Raw genomic sequence first — 17,863 nt, forward strand, 5'->3', positions numbered from 1 at the left:
CCCTAATATTAAGACTGACTGTCAAAAAATCGAAACATAATACATATTTAAAATATACATACACAGTTTTTTGTGACGATCACAAAATTGAGATTAATTTTAATTATTACAATTTTATTTGAATCATAAAAATGTGTACTGTATAGCAGAAGAATAGCTGTTAGAATTGCGTATTACGATACAGAAGATATCCAAGCATAAATATTCCCGCAATTTATATCGAGCTGTTGTTTATGGTGTCAATACTTTAGTATTGCAAACTTTTATCGGCAGATTTCGCTCCACGGCGGTGATTGATGATGCAATTTAGGAGGATCTCTTGTTCGGGATTGGCCAAAGCCGTCACAAGCTGTTGTGAAGTTTGAAAAAAACAAAAAACATTGAACGCGTCTCTGCCATTCCGAGCAGCTGCCCGTCGCGTCTTCGAGCTTCGAACTCTGAAAACAACAATGGTGAGTGTTTTGTTTCTCTCAGGGTGAGGGTTGACATCACGTTGGCTTGTGTGTTATCGTTTGCTGTTGTTGAGGAACATAAAATATTGGACACACGGTTGCGGTAGAAAAAGTACGACCGTTGGCTGGCTAACATTAGCTTGTTAGCCTTAGCATGAGTTCCACCCTCCTGCGTCAAGCGCAAAGGCGTTGTTAACTGTTCCGGTTGTGGGTGTCAAAATAAAAGTTAACGTTGACTGACTATTCGGACTTTATTTTTTATGTTAGCAGAGTGCAACACACCATACTAATTTACACGTTTTCAGGCTGTTGCTTGGTTTATGGATGGATGCATTTGCCTTCGTCTTACTAACACAATTTTAATAATAAAGCGCAGAAAGAGAAGAAAGCATCGTGACTGTCACCAATGCACTTTAGAGCCATCATCGAATGGGGGAAAAACAGCCAGAAGCACAAAAGTCGTCAGTGAGCCTTGGATTTTTTTTTTTGGGTGTGGAAAAAGTCTGCTCTTCTTGGATTTTATTTGTTAGAGAAACTTAAAGGATATGAGGGCGCCCCCCACAACTCTTCAGCAAATCAAAAGTGTTAACGTAATACTACTATAGATTGAACAACAGTCTACAAAATTTAGTCAATGTTCAATTGGTGAAATAAATACCATAAGATCCATCCAAATTCGTAAGACACATCCTCCAACAGATGAAGGCCACATAACTTCCGGCGCGACTCGACCACACGCCAGTGTCCGAATTCACGCGGCCTTCAAATGTAATGTTCAACGTGGCCTTCGTTTCCATGGCGATGGGCCCTGAGCACAGGCTGCTTTGGAGTACATTTTTGAAACCGTTTTTTTTTTCCGTATCCGTAAAGGGTCCTATTTAGAATTACAAGCCCCTGCTGGAGGGGCATTAAATATTAGCAGATTGTCACTATTTAACCCCAAAATAGCCAGAGTTCACTGTATTATGTCCACAAATTAACATTTTGTGCATATGTTATATATTGTGGCCACAATTCTTTCCCTAAATTATTGTTGGCAATATTTACTGTTATGAAAACACAGTCATGTGTTTACTAATTGAGGAAGTTGTTTCTCTTATTCTGAAGGAGAATGTCGCCAGGTTCTGGTGTATGTGGACAAACTTGCTACTGCGGATGCCTTGCGAATAATGTTTCAACATGCCCGGCTTCTGCTTGCTGTTATTCCAACAGCTTGCCTCTTACTACTCCTCGTTTTTGTGATAATTTTTTCACCTTTAGCAACTTTTCACTGCCTCTCCACAATAAGAAGCCAGTTACCCGTCAAGACACATCAAACTGGCTTTGTGTACGTTAGCCTACGGGCTGTCTTCCTGGTTCGACATAAAACTATCTTAGCAGAAAGCACTGGTGTCATTTGTGGTTCCTCATTCTTTGTCTTCTCATCGAGTTGCACTTCCCATTGTGTCACTTGCGCTGAACGTCTGCCAAATCTCTGAGGATCTTCTCTCAAAGCTCAGCGAAATCCCGCCGCCCACCCGGGCCATCTGTTGAGGAGGGTGTAATTATAGAATGAAGGCTTTGAAGGAGCCCATATCTGCGTGCTGTGGAGTTTTGTCATGTGATGAGGAGGTGACACAGAGGTGCAGAGCGTTAAAATCCCGTTGAACCAGCACAGTACTTTTTGTTGTTTCCGGCTGCGGGTCAGATTGGGAAATCTTCAGTGAGTCGTGTCGTGCGCCAACCTGGTATAAACTTCTTAGCTGCTTAAAAGCAATGAAGCACAACATGCCCTAAAAAGGCGCCTGCTGTGAAGTGAATTCAGAGATTTTTTTTTTCTATTACATTTGAAGATAATCGTCATGCAAGACATTAACACGTCATCTTTGTCCGTATCAATTGTTTTTTATTCAGTTAAAAAAAAATAGACGCTTACGTAGATTAAAGTGGATACCCGTGGATGTGCACTGCTTACAATCACAACATGCTTGTGAACAGTCAGAAGTTTGTTTTAAAAAAGCAGATTTTATGTTGCTGAATGCAGCTTAACTCATTGACTCCCATTGACGGATAGGGACGTCACAGATTCTTTTTTTTTTTTTTTTTTTACTCGGCTGGTAGTGAATGAGTTAATGACTTTTTGGACACTTGAAAAGATTCTATTTCCCAATAAGAACAAATCATTTTGTTGTTTTATAAAAGACAAACAAGGGGACTGGTAAGGAAATCAGAGAGCCAGTCGCTATGAATCTTGCAAAAACATAGTGCCTGTTTATATATTGTAGAAGCATTTTTATTTTTCCAATCAATGTTAAAACTTTTGACCCGAGGTATGTGCTTCTAAGCTGCGAATATTTCGCAGAGGTCCCATTGCCTTACCTGTACAACTCTTTATACGAAAAGAGTTTGAGAACGATGTAAGTTCCCCATTTTTTTATTTTTTATTTTTTAAGCAAGCACATTTTTGACAGCAAGTTAGACCTGGACTGTTGGTTATTAATTATTGGTTATTTGATTGTTATTGTATTTTATTTTTTTTCCATCACAGAGTGAGACCCTGACAGTGTGCGATGTGGACGAAGATCTGATCCAAAAGTTGAAGAAGTTCCGTCTCCGCAAGGAGACCAACAATGCGGCTATCGTCAGTCAGTATCGGTTCACATTTCCTTCCTCTCCTATTTCGATTTCATGCTTTCCTTAAGATTCAGCTTTCTTGGGCTTTTCATCAAACATTCAGTTTCATCAGTCAAAATCCGTGACAGTTTCCTAGAAGTGGGTCACTCGAAGCCTTTAAGCCGCCGTAAGCCAACGCTGGTGCCGGCGGCGCTCTTATTTACCGCGCACACACACTGGGAAGATTGTTGGCCGCTTCCCGCTGGGTTGGGCAAAATGAAGGGAGGTACTTTAAATCTGAAATCAAATGGGTTGAATTTGAATGTGGAAAAGCTTTGTCCACAACAAAATCATTTTTTTTTCTTCATTTGGGGTCTACTCATGCGACTTTTTCAAACAAGGCCACCCATTCTCGCATATTGTCACGGCATAGCTTGTTTGTTTAATCCAGTAATCCCTTAAAAGGAAGAAAGAATTTGAAAAGGATTTAGTTGTATATCGTTTAGGGACGCACCGATACCAGTATCTGATACACACAGTGATGTCAGTTTGTCAACAGCTGGTGGCAGTAAAAAACAAAATGGCCGCCCCATGAGATGACTAAAATAAACGAGTGGGTTTTTCTGCATAATTCATGTTCCACAAAGGTAATATTAATCAGAATACCGTGTTTAGACTAGTGGGGCTGCATTGAAGATATGGTAAAGAAAATCTTTGACTCGATTTTATCTTTAAAACATTGCCCCAAAAATTGAATAGTCAATAAATCAATGTAATTTTGTTTTGAAAAAAAAATCCTCATAAAATGTTATATAATATATTGTTTATAATTCAATAATTAATAAAAAATAATAAGTATAATTGAAATTTTAGTCTAGTCATAGAACATCCATAACCAATTCTTGTGGTCGATGTAGCCGAGTTAGCCAATTTTTTCCCCTAGCTTTTCTATTTATATTTATATGATTAAACATCATTTAAGCAAATGTGTTATTTTACAAGCGTGTATCTAACTAGTAGCCCGTAGCAGTAATCAGCAGCCAAGAACGAGCCATCATTAAAAAAAAACAAAATGGTCACCCCGTCCTACATTTAAGCACAGTTTTAATCTTCTAACCACGCATGAAGTTAAACTGGCATCCAATAATAGATTTTAGAGAAGCAACGCTTAACCAACGATATAATAATCATAATCAATTTTTTACAGACCCTATTAATTGCAATTCCCTGAATATATTACTATTCAATGTAATGCAATCATTTTTCTCTTTACATTTATTTTTTTTTTACCAAACCAAGTAATAAATGAATAAATTTTACAGTTAACAATGTCGCATTTATGATACGTAAACATTTTGCTCTTACAGGTTAGGCTTGCGCTAAAATGAAGGCAAATGAGCCATGAATTAGTATGAAAGACCGTTTATTTTTCTACTTCAATAAACTTTAACAACTTCACCAAATTCTATCAACCAATTCAGTCCAACAACTTTATCCCTTCGACTGTACTTATCTAGACAAATGTAATATACAAAATGTACTGTTTATTCACTTAACATGTTTTTTTTTTTTTTAAACCGCCAGTGAAGATCGATACAGCCAAGCACCTCATAATCTTGGATGAAGAACACGAGGTACGTTGAATTATTGACACTCAATTTGATGTCAAGTGTTAATGTTCCATCATTTGTTTTATTTCCAGGACATTTCTCCCGATGACCTGAAAGACGAGCTCCCGGAGAGGCAGCCCCGATTTGTGGTGTACAGTTACAAATACAAACACGATGACGGACGCGTGTCCTATCCTCTTTGCTTCATCTTCGTTAGCCCCGTGGGTACGTACGCAAAATGCCTGGCGCTTAAAGACGGTCAAGTTCCGTGCTCACCGAAATCTTTCGTGTCTGCGTTTCGGGCAGGTTGCAAACCGGAGCATCAGATGATGTACGCGGGCAGTAAAACCAAGCTGGTGAATACTGCTGAACTCACCAAGGTTTGTGAACATTGCTACAATACGGGATGGCCAAATATCAAGACCAGGTATCGTATCGGACCGATACTGGCCTTATTTTTTGATATTGCATACTCATGCTGATACCAGAAAATCTGACATTGAGTAAGGCCTCCTCAGCAGTAGTTGGCGCTATACAGTTTGACGCATCGGTGAACCATCTCTGTCAGAAAAAAAGGTCTTGGTTCACAATTTTTTTTTTTGTCATTGTGTTGAATTAAGTTTTATATCAAAAGTCCCAGAGTAGGGGTGGGCAAACTTTTTGATTGGGGGGGGGCCACAATGGGTTCTAAAATTTGACAGAGGAGCCGAACCAGAAGCAGATGGAGGGAGTGTTTTGGTAACCTCAAATCATCGGAGAAAAAAAAAAAAACATTTAATTTGAAATGAAAATGAACAAAAGCATTACAACAAAAATATCTGTCTTTGACACACCACAGTATTTAGAAAATAAAACATTAACAAGGTTTATTCATTTAATTTATTTTCAAATTTGGTGGGCCGGATTAAAACGTTGAATGGGCCGCATGTGGCCCCCGGGCCGTAGTTTGCCCACATCCCTCGGTACAACTGTAAATAAAAGTGTGACAACATCCAACGGCGAGCGTTAGCCAACGAACAAATCGTTGCAATCGCCAAAAATTAATATCACGGTGCTGCCACCTGATAACGCCTATCGTGGCTCACCTGTTTTCTGGCATAGGTCATGTGATGTTCGCAAGCTTGGACCCTTCGACACTGATGTCATTTTAAGTCGAAAAACGTCCACCCCCTGAGTGGATTATGTTACTTAATTCATTTTCCACGAACACGATATTCACCAGAATACAGTGTTCGCGTCGAACATATTGTTCTCAAGAAAGTTTTTTTTTTTTTTTTTGACTTGACATAATACATTTTGTATCAATTTAGACCTCTTAATTTTTCGAGCATTTTTTTTTTTTCTATCCCATTTTCAAGTTTTTTGCCTCATAATGCTCACATCGGCCAGTAAATTCCTAATATCCCCCAACAACAACGAGGCGTTCAAGTGTTTGCACAAGACCATGATTTTTTTTCTATACATATATATAAATACATTTCAAACCTGAATTTCATTCTTTGCCACAACAGGTGTTTGAAATCCGGAACACGGAGGACCTGACGGAGGAATGGCTCCGGGAGAAACTTAACTTCTTCCGCTAAGGAACCTTGGAAGGCCCCACCAGTGCTGTTCTCTTTCCGAACCTTGACCTGATTTTAAATAGTGTTTACTTCTTCCTGTCTTGTTGTAGGCTTCTCACTGGTTGAAATGTTGGGGAGTTGAGGCTGGGGCGGTACTCGTGTTCTGGCGCAAATCACAAAATCCGATCCCACCCTCCCCTTTTGTCGTCTCTGTGTGCCTGCCAGGTTTGTGTCGTTGTTGAATGAAAACTCCCCTAGTGGACCAAAGTCATCCACGCTTCTCAAGGGTGTCGTTTTGGGAGCAGTTTCACACGTTCCAAAAGCATTAGATTTCAGTTCCTCTATATTTTTGACGTAGCTTTTAAAGTAACGTTTTTTTTTTTAAGTTCGTGATCATTTATTTGAGGCAATTTCAGACAGCAAATTTTAGTAGCTTTTTTTTTAATTTTTTTTTTTTAAATACCTTTGGGAAAGCGTATAGGCCCCTCCCCCTTCTTGCCCACAATGTAAAAACTCCCAGGTGTCTTAATAACATTTCCGTGCAGTGCGTAAATAAACTGCACTCAGACATCACAATCTGGCGCTTAAGAAATGGGCAGCGCACAAAAAGCTCAATGTTGAATGTTTAATTGAACACCTGATTAATTTTTTCCCGATATGTCCACTTTAAATGAAATGCCGACATTTTTTTAGGGGAACTGCAGGGTTAAGTGGACACTTTATTGATCCTAAAACGTCCTCATTGGTGCCGTCATCTCAAAACATTCCAAACTGGACCGTTTACACACACTTTGTGAAAATCTTTAAGGCTGTGTGGTTCCTTATTGAGATGGATTATTATTTTATTTTAGTTTTTACTAACGCTTGATCGCTAGTCGTGTTGATGAATGTCCTGCATACTCGTACAGTGAATACTACTCGTGCTTTGAAAGACAAAAATCAGGAATGTTTCGTACGGAAAATTATTATTATTATTTTTTTTTTTTTATTTTATAATGGGATGGCGACTCTTTCTGAATGTTCTGTTTCAGGTTCCATTGCGCCACTTAACTTAATGTCATTTTGGGTTTCTATAGATGGCAAAAGCTCATTGAGAGCCTCGGCTGCTTCGACACACCATTATGCCAATTATCAATTTTTTTTTTTTTTAAATTTATCGATTATTTTACCCGCTGTAATTTTTTTTTTTGTGTATTGAATGTGCCAGTGACTTTACACTTTGTGCCAGTTATCTTTTTTTTTTTTTCCCTTAAGTCCATAGATTTTTGATTGTCTTCCGTCGTTTGGTCTTTTGGGGCTTTTAACCACCACTGACTGAAGAAAAAAAATATGACCAAAAGAAAAGAATTTAATGGTTAAAAAAAAAAAAATCATTGGCAAGCCCTTACGTGCTGGAATGACTTTTGTTACAATAATGACCTGGAGTGGCGCTATGGAGGTTGGGACAAAAGTGTGAAGGGGAAAAAAAAGATGCCATAAAGAAAGGATTGTATTTTGGCTCCTGGAGGTGGCACTTCATCAACAAGCCGCCAAATTACACATGTCAATCAGTGTCGTCGATCTGTTAATGTGGCACATGCAGCGGACTCATCTCCAAAAATGAACATCCCAGTTATTCCGTTTTTCAATCACATGTTTCGCGGAAAGCAAATCTGCTTTCATTGTTAGAAGTGCAAAAGTAAACCTGGGAAAAATAGAGAAAGCTTTGATTGGCAGAATTAAAACCGTTATTAGGCCTTATCGTTTTGGTTGCAAATTTTTGAAAGCCGTGTCAATGGCTTCTTGGAACACTGTAACATTTAAATATAAGATTCAAAAGTCCGGCACAGGCTTTTAACTGCTCTGAATTAATTATTTACATTTATTTTTTTTGCTGAACTATTTGCCGCAGCTGCATTCTATTTGATAGCTTTACTTTCATTCCTTTTTAAAGAAAGGCCAGAGTAAGCGTTGGGTTGTAAGCTGATTGAACTGATTGTGTCCCTCCCTATTATGACAATAACGATGTCGTACCATAGTAGTTATTTTGTCCTGCTGTTTTTTTCCTTTCTGAATGAGTGACAAAAAAAGATGTTTATTAGACAGTGAAACTTGAGATACAGTACTGTATTTGTATTTTCCATACTGTACTTTATTACAAAAATGCATCAATAGTTGTCTGTTATCCAAATAAAAGCATTGCTAATGTTTAGCTTTTTTCTCCCCAACGTGTCAGTTCTGTGTACTGAATTTTGTATACAGTGAAACCCCGGTTATCGCGGTTAATGGTGACCGAGACCACCCGCGAAAACTGAAAATCCGCGAAGTAGCGGCGCTCCTTCAAAAATGCTTAAAAAAACCTATACAGGTATACAGTACCATATAGATCGTGCCCGGGCAAAAAAGTTTTTAATTTTTGAATATTTTTTTTAGACCCGCGAAGCACTGAACCTGCGAAAGGTGAACCGCGAAATAGCGGGGTTTCACTGTATTTTGAGATGATTAAGCATTTAAGCAGCAGGCTATGTTTGTGTGTTTGAAAATCTTTTGAAAAATATGGAAAAAGAATATACATGAATATTTAGAGTACTACAGCAATTAAAATTTGAAAATGCAAAATACAAGGCAAAAGTACTCAAATCTGATGCAAAATATAATAAAATATCAGAAAAATATATATCAGTTTGAAAAATACAATTAGCTAAAGCAGTCAAAAATAAAGCATCTGAAAAATGTGCAGAAATGTCGACTAACAAGAAAACTCGTTTGAAACTGTTTTAAGAGGCTATTTTTAAATAACAAAATAGGTTGCGACTTTGCTGCTACTTGGGGTGATTAAAAACATCCACAAGATGGCGCTAAGTGTAGAGGAGGGAACGTGACATGGCTCCATAATCCGACTGGCGAAGAAGAAACAAAATTAGGACAGTCTGGGGGCTAGCGCGAATCTTCTGCGAGGGCTTCCTGCACCACCCGTTGATCAAGAACCAACGAGCTGAGCCGAACCGTAGCCGAGGTGCACAATGGCGTTCACGTTCGCGGCCTTTTGCTACATGCTCGCGTTACTGCTCACGGCGGCGCTCATCTTCTTCGCCATCTGGCACGTAAGTATTGCACACTAATTCGTGGCATTGAGTTAAATTCAGATTCGGCCCAAAGCGAAGATGAAAGGACAGGTCGTGTTGCATGCCACCTTGTGAATGTTACGCTTCTGACGTATTGAACTCCAACGCGTGTGCATTGTCGTTTACGTCCGCCCTGACGTAACTCTTCAAGAATGCCGTAGTTGTAATGTTGGCGACTCAAACCAACCTGACAAGTCGCTTCATTCATTGTCCGATAGCATTCACTTTAACGTTATTTGACATTATAATAAGACGTGTTTATTCGTAAAGAGCGCTTCTAAAACCAAAGTACTTGCTGTCGAATGTGAAATTAGTTTATTTAGCGTCTTCTCGCTAGCTAACAAGCTAGTAGGTTTAGCGTTAGCCGGACTTAAATCTCGCGAGAAGACACCACGTACGCAAAAGTAGACAGCCCCACTTTGGTTCCTGAAAAGCGGATTCTGGCATTTGCTTATTATAATATGTTAATATTGGCAAATAATATTAATTCATGTGATGAGTTGTCATTGACCAAATGAGTGATTTCTCATAATAATTAAACAACAGATTAAAACCAAGATGTCACATTTTATTTCTAGAAAAATCTGCCAGTCTTTAACATTTTCAACTAATCACAACTACAACAATTAAATCACAATCGTCCCATCACTGCTAAGATATTTTTTAGTTCGCCTTGTGTGGAGTCCTTGTACTGCCAAAATTCTCAGTTTTCAAATCGTTCTTCACATTATTTTTAATTATGTTATTGTGTATTTTTTATAAAGTACTTCTAGACTTGTATTTTTTTTTTCATTCTAATGCCTTTTGGCCATGTTTCTTCCCACAGATAATCGCATTTGATGAGCTGAAGACGGACTACAAGAATCCCATAGATCAGTGTAATGCTTTAAATCCAGTAAGTGACACCCCGCTTGCCCGCCACCACCGCCTCCTCCTTCCCTTCATCCTTTACCTCTTATGAGCGCATGCTGGAATGCGTTCAGATTGGATTTGACTTACTTGAGGAACACAATTTTTTTTTTTCCAATCATTTCTCTGCACTGTTATGTTAAATGAATAACCTGGCCTAACCATGCCTTCTTCCCGCTGTCCAAACTCTAATGCTATTTTTTTTGTTTGTTTTTGTTCTCCCTCCTCCTTCTTAATCCGTTTTGATTTTTTTTTTTTTTTTTACACATTGCCCGTTCCCCCCCCCTCAAAAAAAAAAAAGACAGTCGAAAAGGTCAAAAAAATTAAACGAGTCAAACTTGCCCTCAAGGTTTGTACCAGTCTTGAATATATCAAATGCACGCTCTTTGTGCACGAACCTATAGTGTTTGCAAATGTCTTTTCAGTTAGCTAAAGTCGTTTTGGGTTTCCACAACACTCTGGTCCAATTTTTGTCTTGCAGTCTTTTATCTAGAAATAAAAAATGGTTTGCCGCTCTTGTTTCCAAGAGATATAATTTTTTGACTTTTGTATAATTGTCAAAGTTACTCAATAATCATCCCTCCACAGGGTGGGATTAGCAGCAATATTTGCTTTTATGTACGTGATGCAAACTAAAGCTGTTAACTGAAAAGACTTGCAAAGGCTCAAAACATGCATGATAATATGATGAGTATTTTTACGATGATCTACCCTTTTGTTTGCATACAAGTACAGTGCCGGCGAGTCGAGGTCAGGTGATCAGTTCTTGAGCGTTTGACACCACGTACCAACCAAAAACCTAAATTCGCACTCCAAGTACCACCAAAATATCAAACAACTGTACTCCAAATGAGGAATCATTTTGTATTTTTCTATGAATTTGTTTGGATGGAAATGGTCGCTTTGTGACGGCAACAGAAAAAGTTTTTTGAAATTCAAAAGTGCATATCAGTGTCACATAATTACAGCGGCTGCGTTTACGTGGACAAAATTTCCTTGATCCGATCAGAGTTGGGATTAAAATTATGAACGGATGCAGGTCCAAATATTCTAAATGGGGTGCGTACATGAAGCATTTTTATTCCGATCACGCTTTTTATCCAAATAAAAGTACCCATGTGTTAAACTAACCTATTTAATTGGTTTCTTTTGGAACAAAAGAAAGGAAATTTACCTCTATTTACCAGATTTTTTTAATTTTTTTATTTTTTTGGGAGGGGGGGTTCTTGGATTGCATTTATCAGCACAGTGCAGGGTTTTCAACACATGGAAGCCCACCATCTGATCCCAAGTCCCCCCAACCCTCCCGTTCTTCACGGCTGCATTAATCCCCCCCCCTCCCTCCCTCCATCCCTGATGCATGCCTTGCATGTGGTGCTTCCATCTGCCCCTACTCACTGATACAAGTACAACACACACACACACGCACACACCCTGTCCCCCTTATAAGCGTCATTTCCAACGTACGGACTTCAAAAGAGACAACCCGGTCGACTATACGTGATCCAATATTGTCATAAATGTGGTAACCCGGGCGTCCTGTTCACAATTTAACAAAAAAAAGAGCATATTCCGGTATAAAAAAAATGATTGTGAAACTGTGACATATTCTGCTTTATAATTCATCGCTTTGTTGCAAGCGTCATGCCAGGTTCAAACCAAACATGAAATATCGGTTTGGTATCCATTTATTTGCGGGAGAACTACACGAATTGAACAGCGTTGGTCAATCGTGGCTGGTAACTGCAATCTTGGTTGACAGTTCAACAGCTGTAAACAAGTCAACCCACTCACCAACTTCCTCGCAAATGCAAAGATCGACCATTTTGTTGGTCTCTCTCGCTCTATTTTTTTTTTAGTCCTTGTTGGTATCAAGTCGCAAAAATGAACGGAAACGGCGACTATGCGGCTTAATGGTGCCTTCTGGTGGAAGGGCATCTCATTCTTCTGCCTGTCATTGTATGTTGGTGAATATTAATCGATTTAGCTACGTCGTTAGTCGGAGACGAATAGTCATTTTTGCACCACTTTAACAAAATTAGATCATTTCTGACTATGGGATTTGAATCGCTGGGTTGATGGCTATTCATTCATGCATCCTTCCCTCCAGCATGATGCTTTTCTTTTAATGTGTCATGAAACGCTCATCCTCATTTTGACATGTTTGCTAATTTGCTGTAATAGCGGATCAGTGTGTGACTTTTTTTATTTATTTATTTATTTTTTCACTTCTGGCCTTTCCAGCTGGTGCTCCCGGAGTATCTCATCCACTTCTTCTTCTGCGTCATGTTCTTCTGCGCGGCCGAGTGGCTCACGCTCGTCCTCAACCTGCCGCTGCTGGCCTACCACGTCTGGAGGTGTGTGTGCGTGGTGCCGATGCAACATCTTGACCTTTGAATTTCACGTGTGCTCAAGCGAGGAATTGTGTGTGCGTGCACGTCTGCTTCCGTGTCCTTTTCAGGTATATGAGCAGACCCGTGATGAGCTGTCCAGGACTGTACGACCCGACGACAATCATGAATGCCGACATCCTGGCGTTTTGTCAGAAGGAAGGCTGGTGCAAGCTGGCCTTCTACCTCCTCTCCTTCTTCTACTATCTCTATGGGTAATGCGCCAAATAAGTCCCCCCCCCCCCCCCCCGATCTGCATTTAAGTCTCAATGTAAAAAGCCTTCAAAACAGCCTGGAAATTAAGGTATTCCGTTTGAAATCCTCGATGGAATTGCAAAAAATGTGTGAGTGAAAATATTTGAGAAGCACTGCCTTAAACTCTGGTGTTATATCCCAAAAAAAGTAGAGGCAAAATGGAGTTGGTCTCCACAGAAATTCCTTCAAAATGAGCTATTTGATATAAAATGGCTTCAGAAATCCTGAAAAGAAAAAGAAAATTCCTTCCAAAAGTCTTGACTAGCCTCAGCTAATATCCATGAAATGCTTTCAAAGGATTTTGCAGATGAATTTTGAGCAAATGTCGTTCTTGTGTCTTGTCCAGCATGATCTACGTTTTGGTGAGCTCATAAGACGGCAAGCACGGACGACGACGGCAAAAACGTGTTGGGACGCTTGGATCTCGGAGCTGTGTGAACACACACGCCGCACGCACACACTCACACACATTTAAGGGAGCGGCCGGAGATGAGCGCAATCAGCAACACCGTCTTCAATCTCTCGGGGGGGGGGGGGGACGGGGGGCCTATGCCGCAACATTTTACGGACAAACTCAAAAAGGACCATTTTGTTCTTTTTTCCCGGTCCTTACTTCCATTTTAGGTTTCATGGCGGGCGACCCGCGTCCGCTAGCCGACAAGCTCGGTGTTTACAAACTAGTTAGACATTTCCCCCGCCTGCGTTTTCACAGCTAGAATTGAAATTTGGACTGTTGTCGCCGTGGAAACAAGACACGTCCCTCTTGTCGCGTTCCAAGTGTGCGTTTGACCAATTTCAAAGGTAGACTGAACAACAGTTGCCGCTAAGTTTGAATCTCCCTCAATGAACTGCGAAGGAGCCCGACTGTTTGTTGTTTTTCTGTATTTTTGTGTTATGTTCTCCGTTCGGACGTCTCCAGCACTCCTCGGTACGAGCCAGTCTCGACGCTTTTGACGCTAGCGACAGCATCAGACAAACAAAAAAGTTTTTATTGTCGTGCTCATTTTGTCCAGAATCAGGGTGAGAACTATCATTCGTCGTATCACCAAAATGTCATTTTTAAGACTTGACCACTTGAGTTTATATGATGAAAATAAAACCATCCAACTCTGTTTGAGACTTTTTTTTTGGGTGGCTTTAATCGTACCGCAAGTCCAAAAATTTGAGAGAAATAATAATCATTTTTAAAAAAAAGGCAGGAGGAACAAGCATAAAGCTTCCTCAGATACGTTGCAGCACACAAACAGGAATTCTTCCCTTTAAAGTATTTAGAATTAATAAAGAGCAAGAAATATATTATTATTTTTTTAAAGTGCACTCGATGACATCACAGCAGGAAGTGGCTCAACGGGAAACTGAGCGCTCGGTGTGGACGTCTTGGCTCTCTTGGTAGGCGGCGTATCTTTCCCGGAATTCGTGCAGGAAGTTGTATTGCTGTCAAAGAAGCACCAAGTTAATACATTTTAAAAAGTCATGAAAACTGAGCGCTATTTGAAATGCTTTAAAGGTGGAGTGACCCAAAAAAAAAAATGCCTTCAAAAAGTCCTCAAAACAAAAAATTCTTTCACAAAGTCCTAAAAATTGAGAACCTAAACAAAATGCCTTGAAAAAAATCTTGACACACGCCATAAATGCCTCAACGAGTCATGAAATGTCATCTATTATACATACGAGGTAAAGCCTTCAAAAAGTCCTGCAAAAGGAGTTTACATAAAACGCCTTAAAGTCGTGACACTGGAAAAATGTTTTGTGTGTTGCTTTCAAGAAGTCCTCAAATTTGACATTTTCTACATTAACTTCAAAAAGTTCAGGAAACGGGGTTATGGTGCAAAAAAACGCCTTCATAAAGTCCTTAGTGAAATTCCACAAGTCCTGACAATGGCCTTACTTTGACGGTCTGTATGGCTCCGTGTCCTCGGTGCGTCCGCAAGATGTCGATGGCTTCGTTGGCCGTCATGGTTACGGAGAGCTGGATGAGCAGGCAGGCGGTGACTAGAAAACAAACGAGTCGTATCAGACGGAAATTCCGGATAATTAAATTGTCGAACCAAATAAGATATTCGTACTTAACGCAGAGCGTCCCAAACCTCCATAGCAGCTGCGACGGTGAAAAAAAAAAAAAGTTGGAGAATTGCTTGAGAATATTCCAAATATACGGGAAGGCTTCACTGCGCTTTACTTGTTACACATTTTGTTACTCTACCACAACCTTATTCCAAAATCTGTTAGCTTAATTTTGAAATCCAAATTTTACACGCACTACGACTCTGGGACCTGCATTTGTCGATGGGTGTGGGACGGGAATTTGGGCGTGGTGCGTTGGTGGCTCAGGGCGGAGGGCGTGTTGGACCAACCCGGATGAGCGCCAAATTTGGCTTGGTGCGCCATTATCTGTACCACTTCTGCTCACTAGGGGTCGCTGGAGCCTATCTTCGGGCAGTAGGCGGGGGACACCCTGAACGGGTTGCCAGCCAATCGCAGGGCACACAAAAACAAACAACCATCCGCTGTCACACTCATACCTAGGGGAAAATTTGAGTGTTCAATCAACCTGCTATGAATGTTTTTGGAATGTGGGAGGAAACCGGAGTACCCGCAGAAAACCCACGCAGGCACGGGGAGAATATGCAAACTCCACACAGAAAGGCCGCAGCCGGAATCGAACCCACGACCTCTACACTGTGAGGCCATCGTGTCGCCCCAGATGACAACCACTACTCCTATTTCGAACTTTTATTACTACTAGTACGAGTTCAACTACAACTATATCGATTTTTTACCTTTTTACTATTGCATCTATTACTGTTTATAGAACTAAAACATACCATTTGTGTAACAATTTTTACAACTTCAGCACTCTCTATGTGAAGCACTGCGAATGCTTACATGGAAAGTATTCACAACCGTTGTTTTTTTTTCCTCTCCACATTTAGTTATTTTGGGTAAATCTAGAAAAAAACAAAATCATTGTTGACATAATTAGGAAGTGTTGAGTGTGGAATTTAACATTTTTGAATTTTAAAGGGGAAAAATAATCTTTTTTTTACTCAGGCCATAAAATCAAATGTGGAAAAAGTCAAAGCGCTGTGAATAATTTGCAGAAACACGGTAGACTCTCAAGTATCGTCTCCCTCACTGGACGAGGGTCCTGCGGTTGGCCTCAAGGCTGAGCTGCAGCTCGTCCAGGATGCGTCCGCATTGCTCCAGCTGGGGCGCCTCCCCGTCGGGGAAGGGCATGTGGTGCACGCTCAGGCCCTTCTGCTGGTAGACCTCCAGAAGTGAGGGCACGCGGTACTTGGACAGCTCACCTCGAGTGCACAGCACAAACACATCCTGCACGCCTTGGTTGTGCAGCTCGTCTACACTCGCACGCGCAAACACTGGATGGTTATTTCGTTTGGATGAATATTTAATTAACTGGCATATTGAATGTATGACAAGTGTGGCCTCACCAACGTCTTTGTGCACACTCCTGCGGATATCTTTGTATCGGCAACCTGAACATACACACTTATCATTTTGTTGCATTTGCACGTGTGTGAGCACACACGTTGACGCTTTTCTACCTGGAAGGGAACATATGCCCACAAATTGAGAGGAACCAACGTCGGACAAAGGAACCCTGGAAAAACAAAACAGTGTTTACACCATCATCAGTCCAACATAGGAAGAACAACAATGAGAACAAGTCAGCAATGTAAGTATGACAAACAATAAGAAAAGAAAATTTTAAGGAAAATAAGACAGAGAGAGAGAGAGAGAGAGAGAGAGAGAAAATAATGAGAATCAAACAATAAAGAATAAAACCAAGGATGAGAAAATCTTTGAAAAATGAGAAAAAAATTGGAATAAAACTTAAAAAAAGGGATGAACAACAGGAGACAAAAATCATAAAATGGATTACGAAAACAACAATAATAATTTGAATAAGAGACAATAATACCACAAAGAAAAAGGAAAAATATTTAGAAAAATATCTTCAATAACAAGATTAAGAATAAAAAGAAAGAATGGAAAAAAAGAAAATCAAAGGAGAATGACAAAGAAAAAAAAATTGAAAAAAAAAATCAAAATAAAATAAACAATAAGAAATAACTAGAAAAATATCTTATTAAACAATAAAACTGAGAAAAATCTTTAAAATAATTAAAAACATTAGAATAGGAAAAATAACACTAAAAGGACATTCATAAAATAGTTTTAACAATTAAAAAGCAATACCAGGAATAACAATAGAATTGAAAAACAAATTTCATTTCAGAAAATACTGAAATTAAACAGAAAAAAAAAAATTATTTGCCCCCCCCCCGCCCCAAAAAAATGTGTAAAACAAAGAATGAGAAAAAATAGAAGAAGCCAAAAGAGGTTAAGAAAGCAAAGACGAAAAAATTTAAAAAGTTTGAAATCAGACCAGCAAATGTCCAGAGGCGTTTCCTCTTCGTCGCCGACATCATCTTCTTCAGACGAAGATTCAAATTGGCCGCTCCTCATGTCTTCAGGCACTCAAGACGCTCTTATCATTCACACCATAACAAAAGAGAGGACAAAAAAATCACATCAAAATGGCATTATATCTTGGCTTTTTTTTTAAAAAAAAGAAAGAAAAAAGCGAATTTGTTTTGACGACATGTTCACGTTAGCCACGTAGCTCCGCGACGCAGGAAAAAAAGCGTAAAGAAAAGACCTTTTTCGAAATACATACAAGACATACTCTAAGGTTATATGGTGTCAAATATAAAATTATATAAAAAAAATATGTGGTAATTGTAGAATTTCCTCACCCGCTACGCACGCACTTGAAATATGTTGACAGCAAAGTTGCTGTCAGCTGTTTCCGGCGATTTGAAAAGTGCATGCGAGCAATAGCCAATCAGAACGAGGGTAACGGATTTAGCCACGCCTTTTCCAGGAAGCACGAACGGCACAAACCAAACATTCGTTCGCTTGATTTTATTACTCGTTAAATTAGTCGGGCGGGACACCGGCGGG

At 39.7% G+C, this 17,863-nt stretch overlaps 3 protein-coding genes across 4 annotated transcripts; 2 read left to right on the forward strand and 1 right to left on the reverse strand.

The window, feature by feature from the left end:
• The first annotated feature begins 281 nt into the window (after positions 1-281).
• On the forward strand, positions 282-8,407 carry gmfb (glia maturation factor, beta). Its single transcript, XM_088311786.1, is given in 6 exon segments — positions 282-452; positions 2,980-3,076; positions 4,629-4,678; positions 4,747-4,879; positions 4,961-5,034; positions 6,166-8,407. Coding segments are annotated over 6 exon segments (582 nt in total). The 5' UTR covers positions 282-296; the 3' UTR covers positions 6,238-8,407.
• A 676-nt stretch (positions 8,408-9,083) lies between these two features.
• Positions 9,084-13,986, forward strand: cnih1 (cornichon family member 1). 2 transcript variants are annotated; one of them, XM_088311812.1, is made up of 6 exons: positions 9,084-9,299; positions 10,147-10,215; positions 10,531-10,578; positions 12,474-12,586; positions 12,691-12,834; positions 13,221-13,986. In XM_088311812.1, the coding sequence occupies exons 1-6, from the start codon at positions 9,219-9,221 to the stop codon at positions 13,246-13,248; spliced, it is 483 nt and encodes a 160-aa protein (XP_088167938.1). In that variant the 5' UTR covers positions 9,084-9,218; the 3' UTR covers positions 13,249-13,986. The 2 variants fall into 2 exon arrangements, with proteins under 2 accessions (XP_088167938.1, XP_088167946.1); XM_088311820.1 differs by lacking the exon at positions 10,531-10,578 and having other exon boundaries at positions 9,089-9,299.
• cdkn3 (cyclin dependent kinase inhibitor 3) lies at positions 13,921-17,743 on the reverse strand. Its single transcript, XM_088311798.1, has 8 exons — positions 17,656-17,743; positions 17,286-17,387; positions 16,441-16,496; positions 16,327-16,371; positions 16,011-16,233; positions 14,941-14,972; positions 14,763-14,866; positions 13,921-14,308 (listed from the first exon to the last, which is right to left on the reverse strand). Exons 2-8 carry the CDS (start codon positions 17,363-17,365, stop codon positions 14,219-14,221), a joined length of 630 nt encoding a protein of 209 aa, XP_088167924.1. The 5' UTR covers positions 17,366-17,387; positions 17,656-17,743; the 3' UTR covers positions 13,921-14,218.
• Positions 17,744-17,863: the final 120 nt, after the last annotated feature.

This window comes from Idiotropiscis lumnitzeri, chromosome 1, assembly GCF_059441095.1.
Source record: "Idiotropiscis lumnitzeri isolate Australia: NSW breed Sydney's pygmy pipehorse chromosome 1, RoL_Ilum_1.0, whole genome shotgun sequence".
In the NCBI taxonomy this organism is placed as follows: Eukaryota; Metazoa; Chordata; class Actinopteri; order Syngnathiformes; family Syngnathidae; genus Idiotropiscis; species Idiotropiscis lumnitzeri.

Coding starts and splice junctions, on each gene's coding strand:
- cnih1 (XM_088311812.1), top strand. CDS start 9,219: ATGGCGTTCACGTTCGCGGCCTTTTGCTACATGCTCGCGTTACTGCTC. Junction 10,579..12,473: donor GAGTCAAACTTGCCCTCAAG/GTTTGTACCAGT, acceptor TGGCCTTTCCAG/CTGGTGCTCCCGGAGTATCT. Junction 12,587..12,690: donor CTGGCCTACCACGTCTGGAG/GTGTGTGTGCGT, acceptor TGTCCTTTTCAG/GTATATGAGCAGACCCGTGA.
- cdkn3 (XM_088311798.1), bottom strand. CDS start 17,365: ATGAGGAGCGGCCAATTTGAATCTTCGTCTGAAGAAGATGATGTCGGC. Junction 16,497..17,285: donor ACGCCTCTGGACATTTGCTG/GTCTGATTTCAA, acceptor TTGTTTTTCCAG/GGTTCCTTTGTCCGACGTTG. Junction 14,973..16,010: donor AACCGCAGGACCCTCGTCCA/GTGAGGGAGACG, acceptor TCACCGTCGCAG/CTGCTATGGAGGTTTGGGAC.